The sequence below is a fragment of the Syngnathus scovelli genome, chromosome 4 (assembly GCF_024217435.2).
Source record: "Syngnathus scovelli strain Florida chromosome 4, RoL_Ssco_1.2, whole genome shotgun sequence".
In the NCBI taxonomy this organism is placed as follows: domain Eukaryota; kingdom Metazoa; phylum Chordata; class Actinopteri; order Syngnathiformes; family Syngnathidae; genus Syngnathus; species Syngnathus scovelli.
Window position 1 is genome coordinate 18,154,600 of NC_090850.1, and position 27,446 is coordinate 18,182,045.

The following is a 27,446-nucleotide window of genomic DNA, read 5'->3' on the forward strand; positions in this document are numbered from 1 at the left end:
AGTGCCACCAATGAAAAAAATTCATAGAGCAGAAAGACATGTTGAAAATCAATTGACTGCTACGCTTTAGACTCCAATTGAAAAGTTTGAGGAAAATCAACGCAAGACTGACAATAAAGGGCTCATCTATTTGAAAATCAAATTATAATTCCAGGAAATATAAATAGCATCAAATAAAAACTAGTATTCTAAACTTTTGTCTCATATTCATCTTCTCCACTAAAAACTTAAAAGGTTACACAACAAAAACAAAGCATTTAACCTTGCTAAGTATTCTTCTTCTGTTAACCAGCACATATTTATATCATATTTATATATTTAGCTAATAACCCAAGAACATTCTCCAAAGCGGAACGAAACAAAATGTCTTTGAGGCAGCATGTCAGTGCTTGGATTCTTTTATTCATCTTTGTTTTTGTCATACTTTTACAGATTTGACAATTGAAGTTGTTAACAGTGAACACGTCCACTAAAGCACAGCTACCAGGAACTACAAACTGTCCAGTTTGTCAGAGATGATGATTGGACGGTGGAGCATCGGCAGGCGACATCAGTGACGGAAAATGAGTTCTTCTTTGTACAGTCTTCCTCTGGGTAGGGTTTTAAAAAGTCTAATAGACTGTGCGGGACAACAAACAAAAACTAAACAAAAAACAAGCCAAAGAAAAGAAATATTTGCTCTTGATGTTACACTCCAACTTAAGACTTCACAGATGACAATAACAATGGCACCACGCCGACCAAGTCACGCGTGTAAGGCTTTGTCCACGACTAATGTGATGCTAAAATCATAGGAACACTTTTCATTAAACATTCAGCAGGTGATGAATCCATCCTCTACATAATTTTCTCTCTCTTATACAAACTGCATGTTTGATTTCTTTACACACATACTCAGCCGAATAAAACATCACGAGAATAGCCATTTCTATTTCACAGTAAAAAAAGTGACATTTTAAAGCCAAAGAAGTGTTTTTAAAAAAATATTTAACGACATGCTGGTTTCTACTGTCTTGTGGAAATTGCGACATTCACATTTAATTGCACATCATTAATAATATGGATTAATGTCAAAACAAGAATTGTTTTTGTAACATTGCATCTTTTTCCACGCTTTATTACTGCTGACAAAACAATTGCAATTTGACGTTAAAAAAACAAATTCAGCAGATGTTTGTATGATAATTTTATTTTTTTGTGTATTATTCTCTTTATTTCCAAGGAAATTGAAATTTTCTGGGGTTTTTTTTCCACGTTGTGGCCCTAACAACCACAAATCAATAACTATTTTGTTAACATTATGACTTGACTAATATGACGTTTTTCTTCAAACTTTCAGATTTGAGTCAGTAACATTGTAACTTAAACTTCTTGCAATTCCACAATTTGATTTAATAATTTTGCTATTTTTTCTGACGTCTTTAGAACTTTTCCCCTTATTCAACTGGCCTTAATAATTAATAGATGCAGTGAAAAGCGACATCTCCCGAGCTGTTCAACAGTTTACAACAAGCAGTACAATTGTATTGGGATTGGTTTCCATTTTCCGGTTGCTGTTATGTCTTCCGCGCCAGATACTGTTTACATTGGTTTGTTTGTTTTGATCGTGAGCGGGATAAGCGAAATGAAAATTACGCCTTCACATGCCTGAGAAGATCCAATGAAATTACGTTTCCCCCAATATTACGCACTACTTGTAATCGAGTCTAATGGACCAGATCAATCAGATGGAATTGTCAAGAAAAAAAAAATAAAAATATTGAACCATATAACATTTTAGCACAATCGTGTACTCTCAGAGTACCTAAGGGGCGGAGCTCTGTTATTTGCTGTAACTTGATTGGCTGATTGAAAATAGTCACGGGAACTGTCTCACTTGTTGGAAAAGTACATTCAAATAAGAAAACAAAACAATAGAATGATACAAGTAGAGTCAAGTCAAAAATAAACAGAAAATAAATACTCTCTTAGGTTTTGAGGCTAAATAAACTTAGGTGGACGGAGGTTAACACTGTTGGCAAATGATACGAGGCAGCAGGGCAATGGTACCAGTACATCTCTTTCAGATAACATAAATCATAAAAAGCACTCTACTATGCTTTTTTTTGCAGCCTGTGCAGTCTAGAATCTGTTGTAAGCATATGTTGTCAGGTAGGTCCCGCCAAACACACAAGAAAATAAACATCCGACATCTTCAGCTGTTTTTTTTTGGTCATAAAAACAATGTACATTTCGAAATGGTAAAGGCAGAGAGAGATATGACATGAAGCTGTTTGAGGCACTGAGAAAGAACCTCACAATGCTGCTCGATGATAAGAACAAATAAAGATCAATAAATAATAGCAGAGCAATAGCGTCGCCTGTTAAGCGACAACCTGTGCTACATACGCTTGGTCCAATGAGCAGGATGAGCCCGGCGCGAAAGAAAGCAAATCAAAACGCCTCGTGGCAAAGCGGGTAGAGAATGCAATAAATACACGCATTGATCATATTTATATATATTCATCTATATGTGCATAAATAACATGGCGCAGACGACGTGTGATCGACCGTCATGGCTTGACTGAGCATGAAAAGGCTTGTTATTTAAACGCCTGACCTCAAAGAACTAAGCGACCAAAAAGGGGTAGGAGGGATTTAATTACAGTGATCCTGGGTAAGTTAATCAATCAAGCTGCACTACGTGGAATTTCTCCATAAAATATCATTACAATATCCTTTTCCTTTGATCATTGATGACAAACACAAATCACAAAACAAATAGTGTACTAACATTTTTAGTTGTGGGTTTTCCTGCTAGCCTCTAGAAAATAATTTTGGGACAGGAATCGGGTTCAAATGTCTGAGTCGCGACAGGAAGCTATTATTTCACTGTAACGGATTCTACTTAGGGCGGCTGGCGCACTGGTGAGCACGTCCGCTTCACAGTTAGGAGGGTACGGGTTCGATTCCACCTCTGGCCCTCCCTGTGTGGAGTTTGCATGTTCTCCCCGGGCCTGCGCGGGTTTTCTTTGAGCACTCCGGTTTCCTCCCACATCTAGGTGTGAGTGCGAATTTTTGTTCGTCTCAGTGCGCCCTGCGATTGGCTGGCAACCAGTTCAGGGTGTCCCCTGCCTACTGCCCGATGACTGCTGGGATAGGCTCCAGCACGCCCGCGACCCCCGTGGGGACAAGCGGTACAGATAATGGATAGATGGATTCTGCTTACAAGACTTATTAGATACCCACAATTTCTCAGTTGGCAGTAGTGTCCAATTTCATTTTTCAGCCACAGGTGGCACTAGCGCTTAGAAACTCAATATCCCGTGGAGTGGAGCTTTAATTTGTTCTAAAATAACTGATTTACTACTAATAACGTACGTTTGCGTAACTATCAATGCTAGCAACGTATATGGACAGGCAAAAAAATTACATGCTCTTCCCTTGATGACACTGTAAGTAAATGTCCGAGTGAGTTTTTGCCATTATTTCAGTATGCAGTGAATCCACACATGTTTTCAAATTCATGTCGTGTTTAATCTGAAAATATTGCTTTGGTGTATTCAACTACTGTGAAATTAGTGCTTTGCCCATTTGTGGTACAATTGCCAGCCATTTTTGGGTCAATTGCTCGGCGGATTCACTGTTTTTGGTTGCATTTTTGTCCGATGGTAAGATTGGGAAACGTTGCTAAAGAGATGTGAAGAAAACAGCACGTGGGGCATGCACGGTGTGTTTTGTGACGCTCACGGTTTGTGTGAGAGAGAGAGAAAGATACAGTAGATGGCCACTATCCTCTCCCCGGCTCAGACGCGGGTAAGGAAGGACAGGTTGAGTGAGCTGGGGATTTGAATACTCTCCAGGGCGAGGGAAGATGGGTTGAACGGGAAAGTGATCGGGTAGATCATTTTGGTGTCCATCAGCAGCTGTGGACTCTCGCAGCGGTCCCGCAAACGAGTCTGGAGAAGGCAAAAACGGTTAGTACAAAGTACGCACTGCTGGACATGGAATTGATGATGACTCCTGTTTTGGTTAGCAAAGGAATGACTAAATTGCATATGAAGATTTATTTTTTCCTTTAGCCATCACACAGAAATTTCAAAATACAAGCCCTTGGGCACTTATGTGAGGTTTGTAATTTATTATGACGTAAAATTCTGAGTTGTTACTCACCTGTATATTTCGGATGAATGAAACCGACACCCTCTCCTCAAACTCGTTGACCGGAGTGTAGAGGTTCAGAACCTTCACGATCTGAAGGAAATGGAAAAACATTGAGAGAAGTCATGAAGCTCTTTTCAAGTATTTGTTGAGAAAGAACAAAATGAAACAAAACTAGACCAGCTGAAGGCAAAGGAGTGACTTCTGATTGATAAGTTGCAGTAATCAAATCAGAGCATGGGTCGGTCTTGGTTGTGTACCTGTGCGGTGGTGAGGGCCAGGCACATGGAGCAGATGGCTTCGGCGTCCTCGTCCGTCTTCTTCTTGACCTGGAGCAGTTGGGCGGCCTGGATGAGAGGCTCAAGAGTCTCCTTGGCCCCGCAATTCATCAAGTTTTTGTCCCGCAGCCACTCCTCCAGCTGGCTCACGTTGTACCTGGAACACACGCGCTATGTCAATTACCTCTACATTGTGTGAAAATGTTTATTTAATGTAATTTAATGTATCACTAATTTAATTTTCCAATTTAATTGTTAAATTACTGTGAAAACTTGTCCTACAGCATTAACACATGAAATTTTCATCTTCACTAGAAAGCTCCGCCCTTTTTTTCCCTACCTGATCTGCATGCCTTTGCTCCACGAGCACATATCCTTGCGCAGCAGCAGGTTGTTGAGGGTGACGGCGCCGATGACGTAGAACTGCTGTTTGACCACCTGCTTGATGAGCTCAGGGTCGGTGCCGTGCTGGCACATGGTGGAGTGGAAGGCGTTGAGCTGACGCAGGATGGAGTCCAGCGTGTAGGTGCCCTCGTCGGCGATGCTGGACGTCCGCTTGCGCAGGCCTGTCGGCTTCACGCCCGACACACCCTGGATGGTCTCATGCTCCAGCATGCCCGACACTGATGAAAAAAACCCAAAAAAACTTCAACCATATGTATCTTTGGACTTGGATATCTGCCAGTAAGCAGGTACGCACCTATCATGGGCTGAAGTGTGTTCTCCATGCATTTGATGAGCTGCTGGTAGATCTGGATGGCCAGGTCACTGATCACCGATCTGTACTCGGTCAGGTCAAAGTTGGACAGACAGTGCTCGTTCTGCCGGGATGTGTTGTGCTTCATGAACACCTGGCGGGGAAACATTTTTCATCAGAGAATAATAATGAGGAAAATTGTCCTGCCTCTATTATCTGGAGTATTTTTGCAAAACATTTTTTTTTTCCAGAGGGAGTTTAGGAAGACTTTTTACATCATCTCCACTGTACTGCTTGAGACAATGCAGGAAGCGGCAGGTGTTGGCCAGCCAGAAGGAGACAGTCTCAAAGTCATCTCCTCGTTTCTGAAAGGAAGAGGCGAAACACACAAGAGCTTGACTTACGAGCTCAATCGCTTGTATCATTATTTAATTTCAGCAAAATGAATGAAATGCCATTCATCCCTTATAGCATCCCAAAAAATAAAAAAATATATTATTTTCCATCTATTTTTTTTTTTGATAAGAAAACGCGAACTGCATAATATTGGACTGAATAAAAACAATGTAAAAATCTTAGACGTTTTAATTCAATAATTCAACAGACATTGTGTCACTCCTGGTGATAAATTGAGATAAACTAATGTGATTACAAAAAAATCTCCAAATGGAGATAAACAAACCTTGAGGATCTTCTTGATGCTGTTGATGGTGGAGGTGAGCAGCGTGCGGACCTTCTGGTCATCGTTGAGGTAGTCGGCATGCCTTACACACATGAACAGAATGTAGGCAGGCAGACCCGGGATCAGGTTGACGGCCACGCCGCGAGGCTTTAGCTCTACACAAACACAAAAGGAACAAAAGTGTTACTTGGTAGATTTATACAAAGTACATGTTTGTGGTAGCTCAACTTAATCCATCATAAACACTGTCAAACTTACCGAGGATTAAGTTCTTAACCAGTTTCATCTCGTCCTCCTTCTTGTACTCCAGCATACCCTGGAAGTCTTTCTCCCGGCGAGGAATGTTGACCGGGCGGATGGGCTCGTCCACCATCTGTCCCGGTGACGTCTGACCCTCTGCTTGGCCGGCTGCAATGCAAATGATTTATGATAGTGATTTAAAAAACACAAGCAATAATATTAGAAACAGTTGATGATGTTGCGCCTTACCTCCCATCTCGCCAATCCTCTTGGAGTAGACCTTCAGCTGCTTCTTGAGCTTGCGAATGGTTCGGTCCTGTTTTTCCAGCTGCTCCATGAGATCCTGTAATGTGGATACAAGGGAGAAGCAGACGTAAAGGAGGCGAAGACAAACTGGAAAGGCCTTCATCTTGAAACAGCTTTTCACTGTCGCCCTCTATTGGTCAAGCGACGCACTGACCGTTTTTATTTTTTTACAATTACTAACCTTATGAGGGGCAATTTTTCCAAGCACCCACTCATCATCCAAACACCAAGTAAACATAACTACCATCTATATTTCAAAAGTAAAAAGTTGCTTAAATAGTAATCATGCTGCAACAATAAATTCCGAGTGAGCAGAATCCAAACATTTATAGACAAACAAGCAAAGACAAAGCAGAAGGTAGTTTGCTCTCGGGTCAAAATGAGAGCCGCTGAACTAATTTGGAAGAAAAAAACTGTTAAGCAGGAATTGGTGCCAGTTAAAAGAGAAGAAATATATGCATAGCTGCTCCGCTGTAAATTAGCCACTGCGGTAATAAGAGTTAGATGCCGTCAGCCTTTGGAAACAAACTGCTGTTAGTTGAAACTCTCGTGCAGAACACACACGCAGACAGTCTGTACATACAACCATCCGGCGTAAAATGATGACTCGCGCCTCTCGGGATGCTGTGGGGTCGTCAGCCACCAGCTCCTGTCAGGTAACACCATCCACACGTCACACGCGTGCTTGTGCGTTTGTGTGTGGGAGCTTATTTTAAGTCAGTGTTGAAAGACCCTTGGAATAACTTCTACTATGAATTGCCGCGTGATAAACAAATGGGCTTGACAGCGTACCAGGTTCTCGTTGGTGAGCCGGGTGATCTCATGCTGCAGACTAGCTTCGATGCGGGCCTCCGGAGGCAGCTGGAGGTTCTGTGCCAGGAGCTGCTGCTGCCGGTTGTTTTCCTCCTTGACGTTCTGCAGCTCACCGCGCAGAGATTCCACCTCGCTGTCGTAGCTGCGCCGCTGGGTCTGCAGCTGGTGCTCCAGGAGCCTGCCGGGCAGGAAGGTGGTGGAGACGGGAATTGGGAACGGGAGATAGAGAGGAAGATGCGGAAGATGGAAACATGGGGCGTTTAAGTGGGGAAACAACACAACAGGGATGAGAGAAAACAAATTAGTGTGATGAAACAAGCAAAGAAGTTCAAGATGACTTTAGGGGCACTTTTTAGTTATGCCAATACTCGGCACAAATCAAATGCTAGTTTTTAGAAATGACAGATGAACTTCAAATAGCCTCCGTAGGCTGCATCTGGACAGGCCTAGCGACTCTCACTTGGCTGTCTTCTGTGCTCGGTTGCTAGAAGAGGTGAAGTATAGAAGAAGCTACGGAAGTGTGCTCACAAGCAGCCTTTGCTTAATTGCACTTGAATTGGATCCATGCTTTATCCATAATAGGAACGGTAGCAGAAACAAAAATTTGAAAGTGTGATGGAGATTAATAGCTACGCTCTCCCTGAATCTTCAGTAAAATGCAGAAAGGTCACACATTTACACCTGACAGTCTCCTTTAAGCCCTGATTAACCAGCCACAGCTCCCCGTCCTCATTCAGCTTTTGGAAGTCTGGAGCAGCCGATCTGACCGACACACAACACAAAAGGAACCACAAAGGAACATGAAAAGCACAATGACCATATGAAATCATGCAGGGAAGGAAGAGGATGTTGGGGTTAATGAGTCCTACATGGTGTGACTACGTTGCAATTACTTTAATGGAAAGTGTAAATAATGAAAATAATTTATTACTATTTAATGTATTTTGTAACTTTGTATTAGATCAGCGTCCCTGAATAATGTAAAAATTCACTAATATCTATAATGTACTGTATATCGTGGATTTTATACAAAATCGAACATTTTAAACTTGTTGTTCATTACATTGCTGGAAAAAAGTAAATAATTGAATCTAGAACATTTAGCAATGATGTGATTCATGACAAATGGATGTAAAAATGCTTTATATATAATAAAAGAATAAATCAATATGTTAAAATATTAACTCGTCCAATTTCTATTGAATATTTTATATTTATTTTTTATTCAAATTTAATACTGTATCATTATACTATTATGGTAGAAGATGTTAATCTGGGCTGAAGGGCTTATTCGAGGTAATTCAAACAAATGTTATTTTAGTATGACCATCCACATGATGCGGTTAGTTCCTATTGGACTTGTTAGGTGGAACGTGACTAAAGGTGAAAATCTGCACACACAAAAAACTGAGAAAAAAAACAACTTGCGTGAAAGAAAAGGATACAGCACACTGTTGCATATTTTAACACAGGGCCACTGTGTAAAAATATGCTCAACACAAACACAAGAGTGACAGATGCTGAATGACAACTAAGAAGGGGACAACATGTTGATCCAAAACACTCATTGGACACTCGATTAGGTACACCTGCACAATCAAATGAGGTCCAATCCAAAATTTGCACCAAAAATATCAACTATTATCATACGACTTCAATGAAGTTCCATCCTAGCTAACCAAGCTAATAACAATACCATTCTACAAATACTTTTGACTTTTTTTCATACAGATTTTATGAGACAGTGCGGGTGTATTTCATGTTTGCCAGCGAGTGCCGTTCTAAAAACAATAGTGTCATTATTTGGCTTTTATGAATCAAATTGTGCTGTCCACCTTTTATGTAAAACAGAAACAAGAAGGGTTTCATGCAAAACGCATTCCATGACAGTGAGGCTGATGACTCTGCAACGTTCAATCTGCTTCAACGTTAGTCCCAGATTCTTCACTGCCTTCTTTGACTGCTTAATAAAGCTCTTTGGAAGCTGGGAAACAGCAACCTCACTAAACTCTACGTGGACATGCTGTTAAGTCTTCTTGGTGTGGAATCAGTGAGAACGAGTCACTCTTCCCGCGTGGTCATGCACGATGCATGGACCACCTCATCTGTTACCTGAGCCTACTCAGCAGATGTCTGACTTCTAGCCGCTTACACGCAAACCTGGGAGATCTGCACGGGACAAGTTGGCGTTCGCTCGTCAGCGACGGAACACCAACGGTATGGAAGGTGGGAAGAATCCAATGCTGAAAGAAGAGCGGGCAAAACCGGGTACCTGTTTGTATCTTTGAGACCGATGTAGGCTTGTTTGAGCTCATCAGCGTCCTTCAGTTTGGAAACGTCCTCCACGTGGACGGCCACTTCTGTCATGGTCTCCTAAAACAGACGAGAGGAAGAATATTGCGGAGGCTATTAGAGATGTTTTATTTACTTAGAAGATTGACGTCCTTTTCTAAAAGAAGGTGTTTATATACGACGTAAGTTATGTAACATTGATGCAGGGCAAGCAGTGGTTTAACAATACCTTCTCATCCTGTGGGAAAGCGTGGATGGAGGAGAGAAGGTAGAGACAGGAGCATTAGAAACTGAGGGTGCAACCAAACACATTCAAAACACATGAGAACAGACGCATGAGGAGGTTCACGGACTTGAGGAACACATTCGATGTCGTATTAGTAGCACAATGGCATCACAAGTGACACTTCAGCCAGAAATATAGTTCATTAAGTACGCCTTCACAATCTAATGAGATTGCTGGAGTTGGCAATTGCACATAAAGTGGCAGCAAGAAATTACGAAATGATCAGCTAACATGGGTGTATTAGTATGGAACATAGAAATGTTAAGCAGCAGGTCAAGTAAACGCGACGTGTACCTTGTGCTGCATGGCTTCCTTTTGGCTGACCAGCTGCGAGCGCAGGATCAGCACCTCCTCCTTGCGTACCTCCAGCTCCTCACAGGAGGAGTTCAGCTGATCCAGGAGCACCTTGTAAGCCGGAGAGCCCGGTGCGCCGGAGCTTGAAGCCGCGCTGCCCAGCAGGCTCTTCCTCATCTCGGCCAGGTTGTGCTTCAGCTTCTTGTTCTCAGACTCCAGTTCCTGACGCTGAGGATCGAGAATGTTAGGTTCTAATAATAAAAAAAAAAAAAAAAAATGCGCACACAGAAAGATTATGTACGCATTTTAGCAACTCACTTTGAGGGACTCGTACTCCAACTCTGCCCCACGAGCCTTTTTGAACTCAGATTCATCCTAAAACAAGGAGCAAAGAACAACCTTTAGAAATTGATTGAGGTCCATTCATTATGTGGAATAATAATACAATGCTAATCAAGAAATGGGTGCGATTGTGTATTTGCACGCACCCTGGCTCGGGCCCTCTGAAACTGTTCCTCCTTATTTTCCAACTCATTGCGCAATGACTGCTTTTCTTGCTCCAGCTCTTTGAGTCGCTTCTGCAGCTTGAGCGTGAGCGAGGTATCCATTCCTCGAGTCAAATCCTGCAAGAAAAGCCATTCAATGTCAACTTCCGCTGAAACAAGAATCCGGAAATGCAGAAAGTAAATCAAGAAGGCTCGTCTGAAAACAAGTCCAGTACTTCTGTGGCATGGGAAGCGTCTTCCGATTCGGCGAACTCTGAGTTGAAGGTGTATTCGGACTCGTTGCTGCTGTGGGTGGAATCTGTTCTCCTGTGGCCAGGCTTGGAAATGTGCTAAAAAACAAAGCAAAGTGAGTGGGGGGCAAAAAAAATACAAGAATAAAATGTGTCACGCACTTCTTTGAGGTCGTCGAATTTCTCCTCGAGGCGAAGGTGTTCTGTCAGGAGATTCTGGTAACGAGAGCGCTCCTCGTTCAGATCTATCTCCAGCTGCTGAGTCTCCGCTGCAATCGCACGAGCCATTTTCTCTGCAAGAAGCCAAACACATTAAGTTATTAGAAATCCAAATCACTTTTGATATTGTACTTAAAGTCGATTTTTTTTCCCCCCAAAATCTGTATTTGTCCAATTATTTTTTGGGACAACTTTTTACATAGGAAAACTTAGTGGGCAACCTTCAATTATTAAATATTATTAGCATTTGTGGGTGAAATAATGTGTTGAGGTTTAACTGTATTTTTTTTTAATATTGCATGATGCTTGCCAAATTAAACGTCACATTTGAGGCCCTTTTGTGGCCCGCTGGCCATATGTTGGACACCATCCAAAACTCACCTGTCATCTGCTGATTCTGTTCCTGAATCAACCTGTTCAAGTCGTCTTTCTCTGTCTTCAGCAAGCCGTTCTGGTCCTTCAGTTCTGACACCAACTAATACACAAAATATCCCAAAATTACATCTTTGCTGTAATCTGATTTGTCAAAACCAATTAATGAAGAAAAGTCATGAAAAAAAGGGGGGGGGGGGGGGGCGGGGGTCGAGGACAAGCACACAGGGCGAGGTAAAAGTTTCCCTTTTGTTTGTTCTATTCAATTCAGAGGTAAAAAAAAAAAAAAAAATTCAATTTACAACAATTATTAAAAAAATCATTTAAAATTCTGAATTAAAGTATTTAAAAAAAACTAATATTGTACTGAGAAAATATATGATGTGCTAAAACATACCTGTGAACCTATAAATAAACTATAAAATAAATTAATAAACAAGTAAAACTAGACATAATAAATTATTATCTTGTGTAGAAAAATAAGGATCTAAAAATTGTAATTAATTGAACATATTAACATATATAATCAGTCCGCTTCTTGCTCTGAAAGAGCTAAATATGGGCCCTAAAGACCATAAAAGACTGCTACAAACAAGTCCCGCTATTTCTACTTGACTGGGCTACAAATATGAGGATGCTAAAAGACCAACGAGCACTATACTGGGTGCTCACCTGCATGGGGGCAACTGCGTGCCCAATGTCCCCTGCCTCTCTGAGCCGGCTATATTAACGGAAAAAATGTTTGTCTTGGATGAAATAATTTGGTCTAAGTGGGATCACTTTCTAATGATACTTATGTAGAGGAGTAATTACTAAAATGTAGTCAAAAATCAATATTGTGAAATAATAGCACTATTGGAGGAAGCAATTATTAGCGATGAACCAATACAGAACTAAGGTTGTTAGATTCTGATAAGTTACATTGGAATTCTAATAAAATTTGCCTTACGTGTTTGCTTAATTTGTTCACGCTTCCCCTGAATGTTGCATTATTGCTTTATTTTTATTTCCTGGTGGCATTCGGTGTTAGGCATTTAAAAAATTGTTTGCGGTGCAAAAACTATTCCTTTGGAAAATAGACAAGCGATGATTAAGAAAATCATCCGGCTTCAGTTCAGTAAGTTGAACTGAATTTTGAACTGAAGAGGGAACTTGGGTGATAGAACGCAACCAAAAGAGAACGTACTTTCTCCATTTCGCCCTTGTAGGATCGTGCCCAGTCCTCGATGGTCTTCTTCTCCTGCTGTGTGGTGCGCAGCTCCTTCTTGAGCTTCTCCAGCTCCTCCAGGAGACAGTTGACCTGGTTGCCTTTGGTCTTGGCCTCCTCCTCCACGCCTCGAAGGCGACCCAGCTCCCCACGCAACCGCTCGCTCTCTGTCGTGTAGGTGTTCTCCAAGCCCGCCAGCTTCTCGTTGACAAACTTGTTCTCTTTGGTCTGGCGGGCCAGAAAACGGTCAGACCAAAGAACAAAACAAAACACCACCAAGAAGACAAACGATGGGGCCGACCTGCTCGTCGATCTTCCTCTGGAGCTGCATGATCTTGTTCTCCATGCCCTTGTTGAGCTTCTTGAAGTGCTCTACCGAGCGGGCTTCGATCTTCAGCTTCTTCAGCTCGCGCCTGGCTATCATCCTGCGAGTGCAGCACTGCAGGTACACGATGGAACTGAGGCAGCGCTTGTACCAGCAGCGAGCCAGCCAGCCTCGGGCATGCTTCTGGATGATCACCGCCTTGTGTTCCCGCAGAAGCTACAGATGGCAAGGAAGAGACAAATATCAAACACTGAAAAATCTCAATTTGGAACTTTTTTGACAGCACTATAGAAGCCCGATCATGTTGTTGTATATGTGCGCATTACCGCTTGGTACTTCTGGCGGGCCATGTAAGATCTGAGGATAGTCTGTATGGCAAGCGCAGCTGCCTGCTTCTGCCTGTAGCGTTTCCTGGCCACGTACATCTTCTGGTACTTCTGGATGATGGTGGCGGCCTGCGTGCGCCGCATGAACTTTGCCAAGCTGACGATGAGAGAAGATTAGGAAATTACTTAAATAGTTAAAGTTCTGGGGGGACTCTAAGATCCAGTGTGAGTGACCTACCGGCGAGCCTGGTATCCTCTGGTGAACCTCTGGATGGTGATGGCCGCGTCGCGCTTGCGTAAGTACTTCTTACGCGCCAGCCAGCAGCGAATGGTTTTCTGGATACGGATGCAGGCGGCGCGCAGCTTGTCGGCTCGCAGTTTCTCCAGGTAGGCCACCTGGCCGGCCCTGAAGAAGATCTTGGTCTTACCAAACTGGTATTTATCCTGATCCTGCCAGAAGAAGGGAGCATTTAGAAATCACAAAAAGATGGAAGCTTTGAGCAGAGGGAATGTTTGCTAGGCGGACCTCCACGAGCTTCTCCAGAACGTTCCTGCATGTCAGCTTCTTGTCAGAGAGAACATCTTTCTGCTTCATCAGCACTCTGTACCGGCTGAAGAACTCCTGGTATGTCCATCTGAAGTGTGCACACACATGAAAACATTAGACATGATGTAGAACAGTGACGTTTAACATTTGTAGTTGTGATTCATTTTGAATTTTTTTTTTTTTTTTGGATTGCCGAGATCCAATCGGTACCTTGACGGGAAACCTGCAGCAGAGATCCGAATTGTCTCCAGGACGCCACAAGCTCTAAGCTGCTGTACCGCACGTTTCGGGTCAAACCTGTCAATCAACAAAATTCACAGATTTAAAAAAAAAAAAAAAAAAGTTTGCTTTATGAGTTTCCATTGTTGTAGCGGCAGAGACTCACGAGAAGGCCTGCTTGAAGTCGTTGGGTTTGATACAGCGGACGTAGTGTGGCGTGGTGGCGTTCAAGGTTTCCATGAGCATTTGAAGTGAGTTACGGAACTACAAGAGAGAAGCATCCCTCTTACACTCCTTGTGAGGAGTTGTCTGGAGTGTGCGTAAGGTAAGGGATGCAAAGTATCAAACCTGGCAGCCGACGGTCTTCTTGTGCTCCTTGCTGCTGGTGTCGCGGCTCTTGTCAGGTTTGACGCTGAGACGGGTCCTGCCTCCCATGCCGGGGGGCTGACCCGTAGGGCTGGTGGCTTTGCCCTCATCCTGGAACAGCTCCACCAGCAGGTCGAACTGGGTAGAGCAGTCCAAATTACAGTCATAACGATATCGAGATTTTGGGTTAGGAGGATTTAATGCCGGGATGCAATGTACTGTGGAACCTTGAAAACTTGACAGTACATTACGGACCATTTTACAACGTTTACGTTCTACTCCCTTTTATTTATTTATGTTTATTCATTCATTTTTTTCAAACAATTCGGTTGCTAATGTCCTCACTGAGGGCAAACAAAGCATCAGCAGTGCCTCTTGATTTGTAGATTAGTTTTGTTAAAAATATTAAATAAACAAAGCCAAAGACCATCATGTAAAAGTTATGATATTATGACACGAATAGCTTTGTATACACTGTGATGTACAGGTGCATCTCAATAAATAAGAATACCGTACAAAAAAAATCATTACTTTCAGTAACCGTAATTCAAAAAGTTATCGTATATTAGTAATCGCAATTCAGTAATTAAAAATACAGATTATCTTTCAGAAAGTCAATTCCAATTTATTTTCTATACTATAAATAATTTTCATAACTGACATATAATATAAATGTTAGCCATTTGTGTAAAGCACTATCTTTGTCCATGTGTATTATTTGGAATAGCATGCTAGCTAATATTGCTAAGAGTCATGTGGCAGTGCAGTTTTTGTGTTGGATAATTTAACTACTGAATGTTTGCGCACATTCTATACAGATATTGATGCTTTATGATCTGTTCCGTTTCAAGTGATTTGCCGCTATCTTGAGTCTTCCATAGACAAAATTAAACAATACTGAAATCGATTTAGTTTCCCACAATATTCAAATAAATTGGGATGCACCTGTACATGCTTTTAGTACGGCATGCAGAAATGAACTGAGAAGTCCTCCTCAGTGCTGTATTCCTCTCTTCACAATCAGAAAGCAGGAAATCCAAAACAAACCTTTCAACGCAATACCACTTCCAAATGTCTTTTATGTCCGATCATGCTTTATTTTTAAACTCAAAGTGCCTCTAGTGCTCACCATGCAGCAAACAACGGCACAGAACGAAACTATGTGACCCAGTGCTGTTAGAGCGATTAAGTCGGCGAGTGAAAGAGAAGATAAAGAAAGCGCCAGAGGCAGATCGGCGTTGCGTGAACGACTCCGTTTACCTTCTGCCGACGGGTGGGGAGGGAGGAGGGTTGTCATGATGAAGACAAAACCACATACATGGGACAACACATGAAGACAAAATGACAGCAGAACACAATGACGTCATCATTTGCATGCCACATGTTTGTTCATGGCAACAAAAGGGAAATAAAAATAAGCAAACTGGTGATGATAATGATTGAATTTTCAATTGATGAATTCAATCATCATGTCACACGCATACACACACGCACAGTGAGATCGACGGGATAATCTTGGCAGAAAATCTTAAATCCTAATTAAACCAAATCTCATTAAGACCTCATTAAGGTTTAATCCATGTTTAAATCTCATTGATGCAGACAACATGCACGTGTTTGCATGCGCCTCTGTGGGTGCAAACCAATCTTTTTGGCTTCTTCTGCTGACATCTGAAGAAAGCACACTGCATCACAGTGTGTGCGTATGAGCGGTCAGGATTGAAAGGGTTTCAGTCCAGCACGGTTATCAGAAACTAATCTGAGTCAATTTAAACTCATTTGCTAACCAAAACAGTAGCGCCTACAAAGCACCCAAAACGTCAGCTATGTGACTGAAGAGTCCCAGTCTCCACGGCCCATAATGAAGTTGTTCATATAGCCACTAGAGGTCACTGCCACTCCAAGCCCAAGAGACGGTAATGTTATGGTAATGCGTATATGTCGTACCTTGCTGGCCTTGAGCACCTTGATCTGTTCTTCATTCACCGTGTCCTTGTTCTTCTCCAGGAAACCATCGCATTGATATTCAACCTGTGCGAGTACAAGAGAGTGAAGTTTGTGTAAAAATATCTCTGCATGCATGCGCACGCACACAGACGCACACCATAAATATTGCTGTCGTCGGGCCGGAATCTCTAAGATCACAATTTGGTAAATGTACTATTTTTTTACAACTCTATATTATTGGTTAGTCCACCAGTGTTTTATTTATTTATTTGTTTGTTTGTCGTAACTGATTTTGATGATTAATTATTGTGTTTAAAAGGGCTTGCTCTCTTTGAGGACATAATTTTAATGGTTGAACAAAGCGATTTTGGGGTGATGATTTAGGAGGTAAGAACATTTCCAAGTTGCTGCTTGACATAATTGCCCTACAGAACTAACAATTGAGGGTTGTGTTTACAATGGAGTGGTTTGTGCGTGGCAGGCTGCCAGCTGAATTCTTGTTTTTGGCAAGTGAAAAGCAGTTTGCGATACACACCTTAATTGCACAATAATTTTAAAAGTACCATCTCATTCTAATTATTTTTACTTTAAAGGTGTCGTGATCATCACAAATATCAAATGAAATAAATAATGAATAGTTAAATCAATAAATATTTTTTATTTTATTTGTATTGCACTTGTATTTTCCATCTTTATACAAATGATATGCATGTTTCAATTTGCAGTCAGTTTTATTTAGAGGCTTTAAATATTTGTTATATTAATAGATAAATAGACTAATTTCAGACCACATATGTATATGCGAGACTCCATTTTCATATCAGGTAACCTCATTGGAAAGCGTGTGTTAGTCCTTGACCCGTTTAGATGTAATCTAATAGCGCAGTGGCTAAAACCGGACATGATAACGCTGCGTTGCACCAAAAGTGAATTTCAAGCGCCACTTTAAACGCTCATCTTTTTTGTGGGTGAGAGCAGAGATAAGAAAATAAAAATCCTCCAGCTATTCTAAAAATAACTGACAAGAGCGCTTGCTGCAGCCAATCTTTTCCTAAATCTTTACTAAAAAGAGACAAATCACCTAAAATGGTAAGATAAACGAGTGAGTTGAAAAAAGCGAGCACCATGCAAAGTACGTGTCCGGCCCACCTTATCAGCAAAATGTTGGATGATGAAGGCGCGGTTGGACATGCGCGGCTTCTCGAAGAGCGAGCACGTCTTCAGGTGGGTGTTGTACAACTTCTGAGCCCATGAATCATCCGAGCCTTTTGGCATCTGAGGAAAGACGAGGCATGAATGAATCAACCTAAATGCCTCAGTTTTGGACATTTCTTTGAGATTATAAATCATTAAATATCAAATGTACCCGGCACTCTTCATCCAGCAGGTCCAGGACGCCCATCTTGGCTTCGATGAGGTTGATACAGGGTTGATTGTCATAGAAGTCAATGAGTGTCCAAGGGATCTGCTCCTTCATGTACTCCTCCTGCTCCAGCTTGAACACGTGCTGCACTCACACCAACGATGGACATTTAGATGCCAACGTGCTTACATAAGAAAATAAGATAATTTTATTCTGCATACCATGTTGAATTGCTGCTGGAGCTTCTCGTTGGCATAGTTAATACAGAACTGCTCGAAGCTGTTGATTTCAAACGTCTCGAACCTTGTAAACCAACAGAAAACATATTTTTAAAATCAATATTTAAAAATGAAAATACAAAATGGCAAACGGTGATTCTTGTGCACCGTGTATTTCATTTCCATAGTGGTGGCAAAAAGCACACATCTTGAAATCCCGTACCCGTAAATGTCGAGGACGCCGATGAAGGAGTGCTGTTTGATATTGGTGATGAGCGCTTTGTTAACGTGCTCCACGATCCAGTTGAAGAGCTTGGCGTAGATATGCTTGGAGAGGGCGTCGCGGGCGTTGGTGGCCTGCAGGCGAGGGAGGGTCTTGATGTAGGTTTCAGAGGCCGTCTTCAACTTCCTGTGGCACAGCCACTGAGCCATGTCCTCGTAGGTGACGCCGACCAGCTCGCAGAACTTGGTCAGGTGATGATTGTTGGTCTACGAGAAAGAGGAGAGCATATATTAGCCCCGTGATGCCCTTGTCGGGCTCTCATCGCTAATGCGATTTAGCTTTAATTTGACTTTTTCTTTTTTCTTTTTGGGACTGTAAAAGCCAAAGCAAATATAATCATTTATTTTTATATGCTTGTCTAATGTCTAATCTTGGCTAAATCAAATCACGAAGAGGTTAAAAAAAAATAGGATGAATGAATTCATGGTAGCCTTACGGGAATGATGCTGCTATCTGAATCTTTGTCTCTGATCTCCACATTTCCCAGATGAAGGATAGCAGCCAGAACTTGAAATAATCCCATCTGATAAGATTCGTTGATACCTGCGGGGGGAAAACATTTTGTTTTTCTAGTGAAGTAATTTGGGCTGGCGCTGAATTTATAGTGGATCACTCAATGTAAAAACAAAACCAGTAATTGCTGTAAAATAGTTAAAATAATAATAAAAGATATTATTATTTTTTTTGTTAGTTAGCATAGTACCAGTATTGCCTGGTTTCATGAAAAGCCACCTCGAATCCTACACAGACTTAAATGATGAGTTACCGAGCAAGGAGAAGGCGTGGCGGGTGGTGCCGAGCTCCTTGCTGTCATCCACCCCGTCAATAACGGGGCTGCATCCCTGCCGGGTGTACAGGAAGTCGTTGGCGTTACCTGAAAGGGACAGACGCTGATTTTAGACAGATTTATTCTTTCACTCTCGACGGAAGTCATTCTTCACATACCAGCACTTTAAATCAAGGAATGAAGTGTTGCCTGGCAACAGTGGCACAGCCATGACTCTGTGACAACTCCTTGATTTACCAAGCCAGCAAGTCAGCAAGAGAGGAAAACGGCAGCTGCGTGTGTGTGTGTGTGCGTATGCGTATGTGTGTGTTCCATGTCTAAGATGAGCAGGTGCAAGTTCACAGTGGGAGTGCACTGCATGAAAGCTGCTTGGACAACAGACCCTTATGTGTTTCTACTAGAGCGTTGACATCATCAGACAACAGGACATGAAATGTAACAAGTGATTCAAATCACCTCCTCTTCTATGGTTAACACTTTTGGAAATGTAGGAGGTGTGTGGGAGTACCCATTAAGATGTAACGCTGGCTCCAAGTACATTAAGTGTGTTTTCTGCCTTACGTACTTAGTTTGAGGTTTTTGAATTCCGGCAAATGCGATGATGCGCAGAGTTGATAAAAGATATGATAATTCCTCTCTTCGTCCGCCTGGAAGACAATATCATCATCAACACCAAACAAATGCTTTTCATTCATCGCATTCAATCTGAGAAATAAAGCAATTATTCCTCACCTGGAATACCACTCTGGACTTTTCCAGCAGATATGTCCTCATGTTGGCGCCGATAATCCGGTAGCGGTTGTCGAAGCCGATCTCGATGTACTTCCCAAAGCGACTGCTGTTGTCGTTACGGGTTGTCTTAGCGTTCCCGATAGCCTGATGCGGGGAAAACATGTTGTCATTTTGAAACACAAACAGTTTTGGGACTGCAATATCTATATAAGAGGGAAAAAAATATTGATAAGCTTAAATTTTAAATTGTCAAAGCAGCTTGATTCAATTCCGTATGATTAAAAATCAACAACCCCTAGAAAGGTTGTTGTACTTTAATATGTGTTGTTGCCGAGACCAACAATCCAGTCTCTCATAATCTGCCTGCATCAGCCAAAGCAATTTAAATGCCTCACACAAACATCCCTGGGCAGGTTTGATAATATGGGAAAAGGCTGAGGCAGTTCTCGATGTCGCAGTGACATCACTGCGACGCAAGAAAGCTTTCTATTCATTCCGTAAGCTCCAATCTGATTGGTCACAGCCAATGTGGACAAGAGGAGACCAAGTGGAGCGAGCGTGAGAGAGGAGAAGGAATAAGAGAGTCACCTCCATGATGGGGTTGGAAGCCAACACCTTCTCCTCCACGTTGGCCTCGCTGGCCGAGCCACTGACCGTGGCAAAGTATCTCATGGCGTATTTGGCTGAAACGGTCTTCCCGGCTCCAGACTCGCCGCTCACAATGATGGACTGGTTCCGCTCATCCCTGCAACGAGACATTAAACTAAATCTGTATTTGGAAAGTACAATTTTCCTTATTGCTCATAAAACTTTGGTTATTGCTTTAAATATTTCTATTTGATTATACAATGAGGAAACAATGCGGGCTGCTGATTGCTTGAATTGGATCATTTACTGGTCATGTGTCACATGGAGTGAGGAGTCAGCTGCAGTTGGCTTCTAAGCTCCCTATTTTTTATGCTTTAATACCAAGAGCCGTCACTGTAGAAGAAACTGGGCCAGCTCTGAGAAGCTTGACATTTTTCATCTCAAGCTCCCCTTCTCTGAGGAGACAGAATATTCCTGAGAATGCTCTCTTTCATGAACTCTCAGTCAGACTACCCTTTGGGCGGGGGGGCGGGGGGGGAATGTTTCTTTACTTGACTCCAAATGCTGCTGGAACACACTCGCTGCACTGTTATTTGGAAATGTCAACTAGGTAATATGCAGGTTAAGCGTTGGTTTTTTTGCAAGTCAGGTATTTACTTATCTAAATTTAAAGGGCGAGTCGGGCAAATCATTTCAAATTAGTTCCTGCTGAAGAGAAGCAAGAATCAAGTCGAGGATTGTACAAACCTCGCCATCTGCTTGTAAGCTTCTTCTGCTACAGCAAAAATATGCGGGTCCATGTCTCCCATGTTCTGACCGCTGTACGCATTGATGATGTCCGTCCCGTAAATGGGCAGCGTCTCGTACGGGTTGATGGCCACCAAAACAATCCCTGCAGCACACAGGGAACACCGAACATATGATTGGGGGTGGAAAATGTCAAACACTTATTTGTATCAAGTCACTGACAAACCTGACATTCATTCAAATAAAACTTGATTAACAAATAAGTTATGTTCTGAGTTTAAGAATTAAACACTTGATTCCGATAACATTCGTCCGTCTTACCGCAATAAGTGTAGATGAGCTTGGAGTCGATGAAGCGGACTTTGAGGTTGTGCAGCACCGCCGGCTCGTGGAGGTAGCTGAGCGCCGTGAGGTCATTCTCACCCACCAGGATGTCAGGGTTTCGCAAGTAGGGCAGGTTCTTGGTCTTGGGGTCCAGCTTGTGCTCAAGATTCTGAGAGTGGGAAATCAAAGAAAGGTGTCATTAAAACCTGGACTGGTACTCAAAAACATACCAAATGACTGACGGTGGTAAATATTATTCAAGTTCTTTGCTTCTTCAGTCTTTAACTTTCTATCTATAAGCGCATCCGTCTGATGTACTTACTGGTGCCTTCATTGGAAGAAACATTTTCAATATAGATTTCCTCAAAAACCACATCAAGTGGAGTAACAGGTAGAATCCATTTTGAGGATTCGCTGGAAGGGACAGCTCGAGGCTCGGTCAACATGTCTGGCTGGACATGCGGACTGCTTTCGCTGAAATAATGATTAAAAGGTCTCCGCCCACTGAATGTATTCCAAATGCATTTTACACACACACATGTGTATCGTATCAGAAATATGTCATGAGATGTGATCCTCGTGATGTTGATAAAAATACCCCGCTCACGTTGTTGTTTACAAGTGGTGCGGCCGCAAATGGCTTTTTGCCTGGCGCGTTTCATCTTCAGACATTTGGAGAAAAGAAAATCAATTATACATGGATTGGTGTCTGATGCTCATCTAATCGGGCCACAGGAAACCAGAGCGGCGTTTTGTTTTGTGACAACAGCTTTTTGTAAGACAAAATCACACCTCGGTGTCGCTAAATACAGTTTATAGTGACAGTGATTGTCTAATTACAGCACTGAGATGCTGCAAACCTGCCTGACACGAAAAAAGATTGAGCTAGTCTTCCAAGGTCTAGTAAAGTAAACACATGCCAGACCGTGGTGTAATTTAAAAAACAAAAAAACAGCGATTGAGGAAGCACTCCACTGCTTTGAATGTTCATCTACCTGACTAAGAAATATATGATTTCAACAATTTTATATAAAAAAAATAAAAAAAATTGGTGGTGGTGGTGGTTTTGAGGAATGAAATCTGTAGCGAGCTATTAGAAAAACTATTAAGGCGAATGAGAGTCTGACGTTCATCAGCCGTTGATGAACAAAAGAGCCGAAGAGTCGTAGGAGGAAGACAACCCACTACTAACCGTTCCATCTTCCAGCATAAGCTGCAGGGAGGCGTCGCCATTTTTGTAGTCTTTGCTCAGCTCGGCCGACTTCCACACGTCCTCGACGTCAGGGATCCACACCCGAGCGCACTGTGAAAGACATGAATGAGAAAAAAGATGTCAAGTCAGATGATGGGTTTACACACATGCCCTGTGGACGGCAGGGGAATATTGTGGTCCAAATAGAATTCATTCCAAGAGGACATGTTGTTTTGCCCAAATGAAAGTCGCACTGTTGGCCTCAGATGAAGCGGAAGTCACGACAATCAGATGTTTGTGGGAACTCACTGCGAAGGCAAACGGCAAGCCAGACTGAGTACTTGTGGATTGTGTGCTGCCGCACAATTGTCTCTTTACCACACACAGACAGACAGCTAGACAAATGTGTGCACACTTGAGTATTAAAAAAAGGCCTCAGGACTGGACACAATCAGCTGATCACAGAGCGTGGAAAAACAGCGATGAATCCAGCCAGTCACATGGCGGTAGAATCCGAATCGTACTGTACATGAAATTGCGTGCACACACACACACACACACACACACACGCACACACACACACGCACACACACACACACACGCACTTCATGGAGGTCTTCCTTGTAATGATACAAAGCCACCAGCGCCACATTGTGACCTTAACAACTGTGTTCATGTGACATTACATAAGCGGGGCGAAAAGGAAGGAGGACTTAAATGAGGTTTAGCGAAACAAATTTGAGCAAGTTGCATCCACTTAATCTGGATTTTATAGGGATTTTGTAACGTGTGGAATCACTTGTTTAGTTGATAGTCTGTCGATTTGACTGCGTCTTCAGTTTAGTTACATAAAATGACAATTCTAATCCCATGCTGGAGAGACAGAGAGGACTTATTGTGGATGCGCACGACAAGAGGGCGACTTTTAATTGGATCTGCTGGTTCACTACCAGTCAACTGAATCGTGACATCATGGTCACGCCGACTTCCTGAGTCTTATCTGCGTGACTGGTTTTAGTAGTAGGTTGCTGCATATGTGTCACATGACAAATCAGCAAGCAAAACAAAATCAGAATTTACTGAGTTCCAATACAATAGGATTGCAGCCTACTTGAGCTGACGTTGGCCGGACCCAGCAAAAACCATTCACACTCGTATTCACATCTGGTCCAATTCAGATCTGAGAATATGTGATTCCATGCATTTTTTTCCTCCACCATTTACACTGGCATGACGCATATCCCAGTTGTGCCACAAAAGGAAAAAAAAATACAATTGCGTCACTTGAACCGACAGTAATAATCCAGCCCGAGATGAACATTTCTATTGGGTCATAAAAATACAACATGGCACAATCCACATTGTCGTGCTTTTAACCGTGAGACTTTTACAACCATACCGAGCAGCGTAGTTCTTTTTAACTAGGTATGCATTGTTAAAGTAGGTAACAAAAGTAACCACGGCTACTTTCTGGCAGTGTTACAAAGGATAGATACAGTCCAGTTGTCACTAGCGTGCAATAATGAGACAAGAATGGCACATTTTTGCTCACCATCAGGCAAACATCCAGAAGTCACATAAATACACACACACGCACGCATGCACACACACTAAAAGCCAATTCTAGCCATGCCAAAACATTGTGTACTGTTCCAAACGTTGCCATGGTGAACTGAATGTAAAACTTTAAGAGTGAGCTTGTGGAAGCGCCATTTAAAATGGTTCATTTTTCAAACAATTCGATTGCTAATGTCATCACTGAGGGCAAACAAAGCATCCTCGGCGCCTTTTGGTCCCCGCTATGCTTCATTTTCTAATTTCCCTGCAAGGAGTGCCAAAGCAGCCAGCCTAGCAACCAAGAGGGGTTGGGTTGGGAAGCAAGGATAAATGGAGAGGTTGGGAGGAGGGGAGGGGAGAGGGGGGGGGGGGGGGGGCGCTAAAAATAGCAGCAGCAAGTTTTGAGCAACATCACACCTCGTGGAGACATCACGGCTACACCAGTGAGCACACGACTCCATCCTCGTTATCACCCTCGCACATTTGCAATTTAGGCGAGACGTCAAGCCCAATCAAGTGGAATTAGGCCTCGCGGAAATATGCTGCAAATCATCACACGCTGACGCGATGCAGAGGGAACGAAAAAAAGCGGGGTGAAGGTTGGAACACACTGACGGATAGTTAACATGTTTCAAAAATGAAAGGAGAGAGAAAGCTGTGGCTTGTCGCTGGTGTGTATCGGGTGGCAGACATTAGTGACATCACAAATCACTGGCTACTGATACTCAGGCTTCATTGAAGCTTGTCACAACCTTTCATTTGAGCGTGTGTCTTGTAAAACAAAGACATGGTGGCTCTGATCAACTGCGACCACAAAACGCGTGCCATGTGCAACTAAACTGAACTTGGCCGAAACAAGGCTGCAACTGAACAAGCGACCCCAAGAATAAAAGACAGACGAGTAAGATGCCAAGTACAACAAGACAGAAGCATCCATGTGATGTTCTCCAAGGCTGGGAGGAGGACAGGATAGCATGACGCTAATCCCGCTTTAACTGAGACGGAGGATCCAGAGCTAATTAGTTCATCAAAGGATTTGCACCAAACTAATCTGATTTCACCTAATGCTACCTTTTAATTACCATTACTTTCACTTCTGCGTGGGGACAGAAATTTCAGAAGGAATATTAACTTTGGTCCATAAATGAAGACAAAAACCTGGACATTTTTGGAAGGGAACAATATCATTACCACCACTTCATCTGGTACAGCTGAGAATTGTGAAAAGAAGTTAATTTTGACTGAAACTCTCAGAGAGGTAGATATCCATTCAACCATCTAGTTAAGAAGTCTGTGAAAGAAGAAACTTATGCCATTCCAAGCAATGTTAAAAGCTCATCAAATCACCTTGAAGATCGCAAGTACGGATGCGTTGCCAGACACCTGCCGAGTCGAGACCATTTCTGATGCCACCCTGACTTTCTTCTTCCTGGAATGCTCGCGCAAAACTCTCTGGAGTTGAATCATGGCGCCGACATGAACTTCAAGCAAAGTCTATAGATGTCCTCATTTCAGACTGAGGTTTGGAAGTCACATGCATCACAAGAGTGGTGACTACGCAGAAGGGAAGGCTTGAAGCTGGGCGTGGCATTTAATTTACGTGTCATTGGCAGATTAAAGGACTTCACCTTGCTAAAGCTGATCTTTGAGCCTTTCACTCTTCATCAAGCTGACCTGCTGTGACTGCTTTGCACCCGTACACAGTTAATTACCTTATCTTCCACCTAATTAGGCAAGATTCTGATCACTATATCTTGATTGGCAAATTTAGTTGTACACAGGAAATACACTTAATAGCAGTATGAATCTGTGACTGAGGATTTTTTTTTTCACCCTCTCTCTTACGGGCCACATACATCGGCTATGAAAACAGCTTACTTTGTTTTCATCGATCAAGTCACTTGGGAAATGCAACACCGTCCCTTACAGGACTGGAGAGGAACTGTGTTGCATTATGGCCGAAACCTGACTCGACTATTTTTTGTTGAAGGAACTTTGTCACGGCAATTCAGCATTTATTTTTCTTCTTTAGAACTAAATGTGTATTTTAATAGGTGCAAATTTTTGAAAAAAACAGATGCATTTGATACGTTCTTTTGTTAAAATGACACTTCCTTTGACTTTTCTATCATAAAAAATACAACCATAGTCTAGCAGGAAGTTGTGTGCTATCCCTCCTGTGCTGTGCTCTGTGTAAAAGGCAGCTAAAGCTATTTTTCACAAACTCTGTGTGAAACCACCACACTAAAACTGTCTTGGCAAATACAACTTCATCACTGTCCAGTTGAAAGAATGCCCATACTGAACTTTGCATTTTTGAACTGCTAATTCATTGAGTCAATGACTCCTACAAAATAAAAAATAAAAAAATAAAAATCAAGATAATCCCATTTTGACCAACGTGCAGAATGGAATGTGATATGCAACCAGTTCACAAAACCCAAGTCAACGAATGGAGTGGCTGACTGCTAGGGCGTCGTCACATGATGCCACTCATGTGAGAAGCTGCTGTTTTTCTGCTCAGCATGACGATGTGGGGCCGGAATTCTCAGCATTAGCAGCCAGAGAGCGGTATCGGGAAAGTCCGCTACCACCCAAAGGTGCAGCCGAACTTAATGACAAGACCCTCTGATCTTGGATTAAGACTGTGCATGGTCTCGTTGTGTGGATCAGTGGTGACAACTTCTCGCCAAGGCATAACAAACTAAGTCTGTGAGAATTTCATCAACAAGGAAATCAACTTCATGATTCATACTTGTCAGCATTGCTTCACATCCACTGACAGTCATTGAGTACATACAAGTATCTGACCACCAGGGCACAAGTCTCAATAGGAGACCACTCTAAGACCTAAAATAAGTAACAGGACACCTCAAGTTTCAATCAATGAGCACACACTTAAGACAGAAGGAATACTTAAAATAAATATTGTCTTCAAAGACCATTCTGCACCACCACATTAAGGGTGTGTCCCCATGAAGGCTTCACATTCTCCACCACGAGACTTGACAGCTCGGCTCAGTTAAGAACCACAATTCTGATTACAAACAAACACACAAATAAACAAATAAAAATAGCTTCTTGATAACCATTAGACTCAATCTCATCTGTTAAGCAAAAACTTACATCAACGAACATATACGCCAATTCCCGGTTCATGTTTGTCGGGTGAGCTTCTAGCTCATGCTTCTTCTCAGGATGCCTCCAACTTAAAATCACTCTACGGGATGGAAGCTCCCCATCGGATCGGCAAACATGAGACACGCCGTAGACGCTCCGGAAGATTTTCTAGTCCTGTGACGTGCTAAGTGGTTCTCGCGGCTGCCCATCACACTTGCCATCCTCCTTCCTGGATCACATGAG

At 42.4% G+C, this 27,446-nt stretch overlaps 1 protein-coding gene across 1 annotated transcript; it reads right to left on the reverse strand.

The window, feature by feature from the left end:
* Nucleotides 1-382: 382 nt before the first annotated feature.
* Nucleotides 383-27,434, reverse strand: myo5aa (myosin VAa). The gene is made up of 42 exons (XM_049719082.2): nucleotides 27,210-27,434; nucleotides 22,527-22,637; nucleotides 21,332-21,503; nucleotides 21,011-21,155; nucleotides 20,264-20,420; nucleotides 19,676-19,819; nucleotides 19,509-19,590; nucleotides 18,923-19,030; nucleotides 18,593-18,699; nucleotides 18,097-18,362; nucleotides 17,877-17,958; nucleotides 17,659-17,799; nucleotides 17,442-17,567; nucleotides 16,293-16,376; nucleotides 14,328-14,483; nucleotides 14,146-14,243; nucleotides 13,971-14,057; nucleotides 13,740-13,848; nucleotides 13,452-13,663; nucleotides 13,214-13,370; nucleotides 12,864-13,103; nucleotides 12,542-12,790; nucleotides 11,365-11,458; nucleotides 10,927-11,057; nucleotides 10,750-10,863; nucleotides 10,517-10,651; nucleotides 10,347-10,403; nucleotides 10,029-10,256; nucleotides 9,429-9,529; nucleotides 9,269-9,325; nucleotides 7,838-7,918; nucleotides 7,136-7,334; nucleotides 6,927-6,992; nucleotides 6,287-6,380; nucleotides 6,056-6,205; nucleotides 5,798-5,952; nucleotides 5,391-5,480; nucleotides 5,119-5,269; nucleotides 4,759-5,041; nucleotides 4,401-4,575; nucleotides 4,153-4,233; nucleotides 383-3,938 (listed from the first exon to the last, which is right to left on the reverse strand). Exons 1-42 carry the CDS (start codon nucleotides 27,240-27,242, stop codon nucleotides 3,786-3,788), a joined length of 5,661 nt encoding a protein of 1,886 aa, XP_049575039.1. The 5' UTR covers nucleotides 27,243-27,434; the 3' UTR covers nucleotides 383-3,785.
* Between the last annotated feature and the right edge of the window lie 12 nt (nucleotides 27,435-27,446).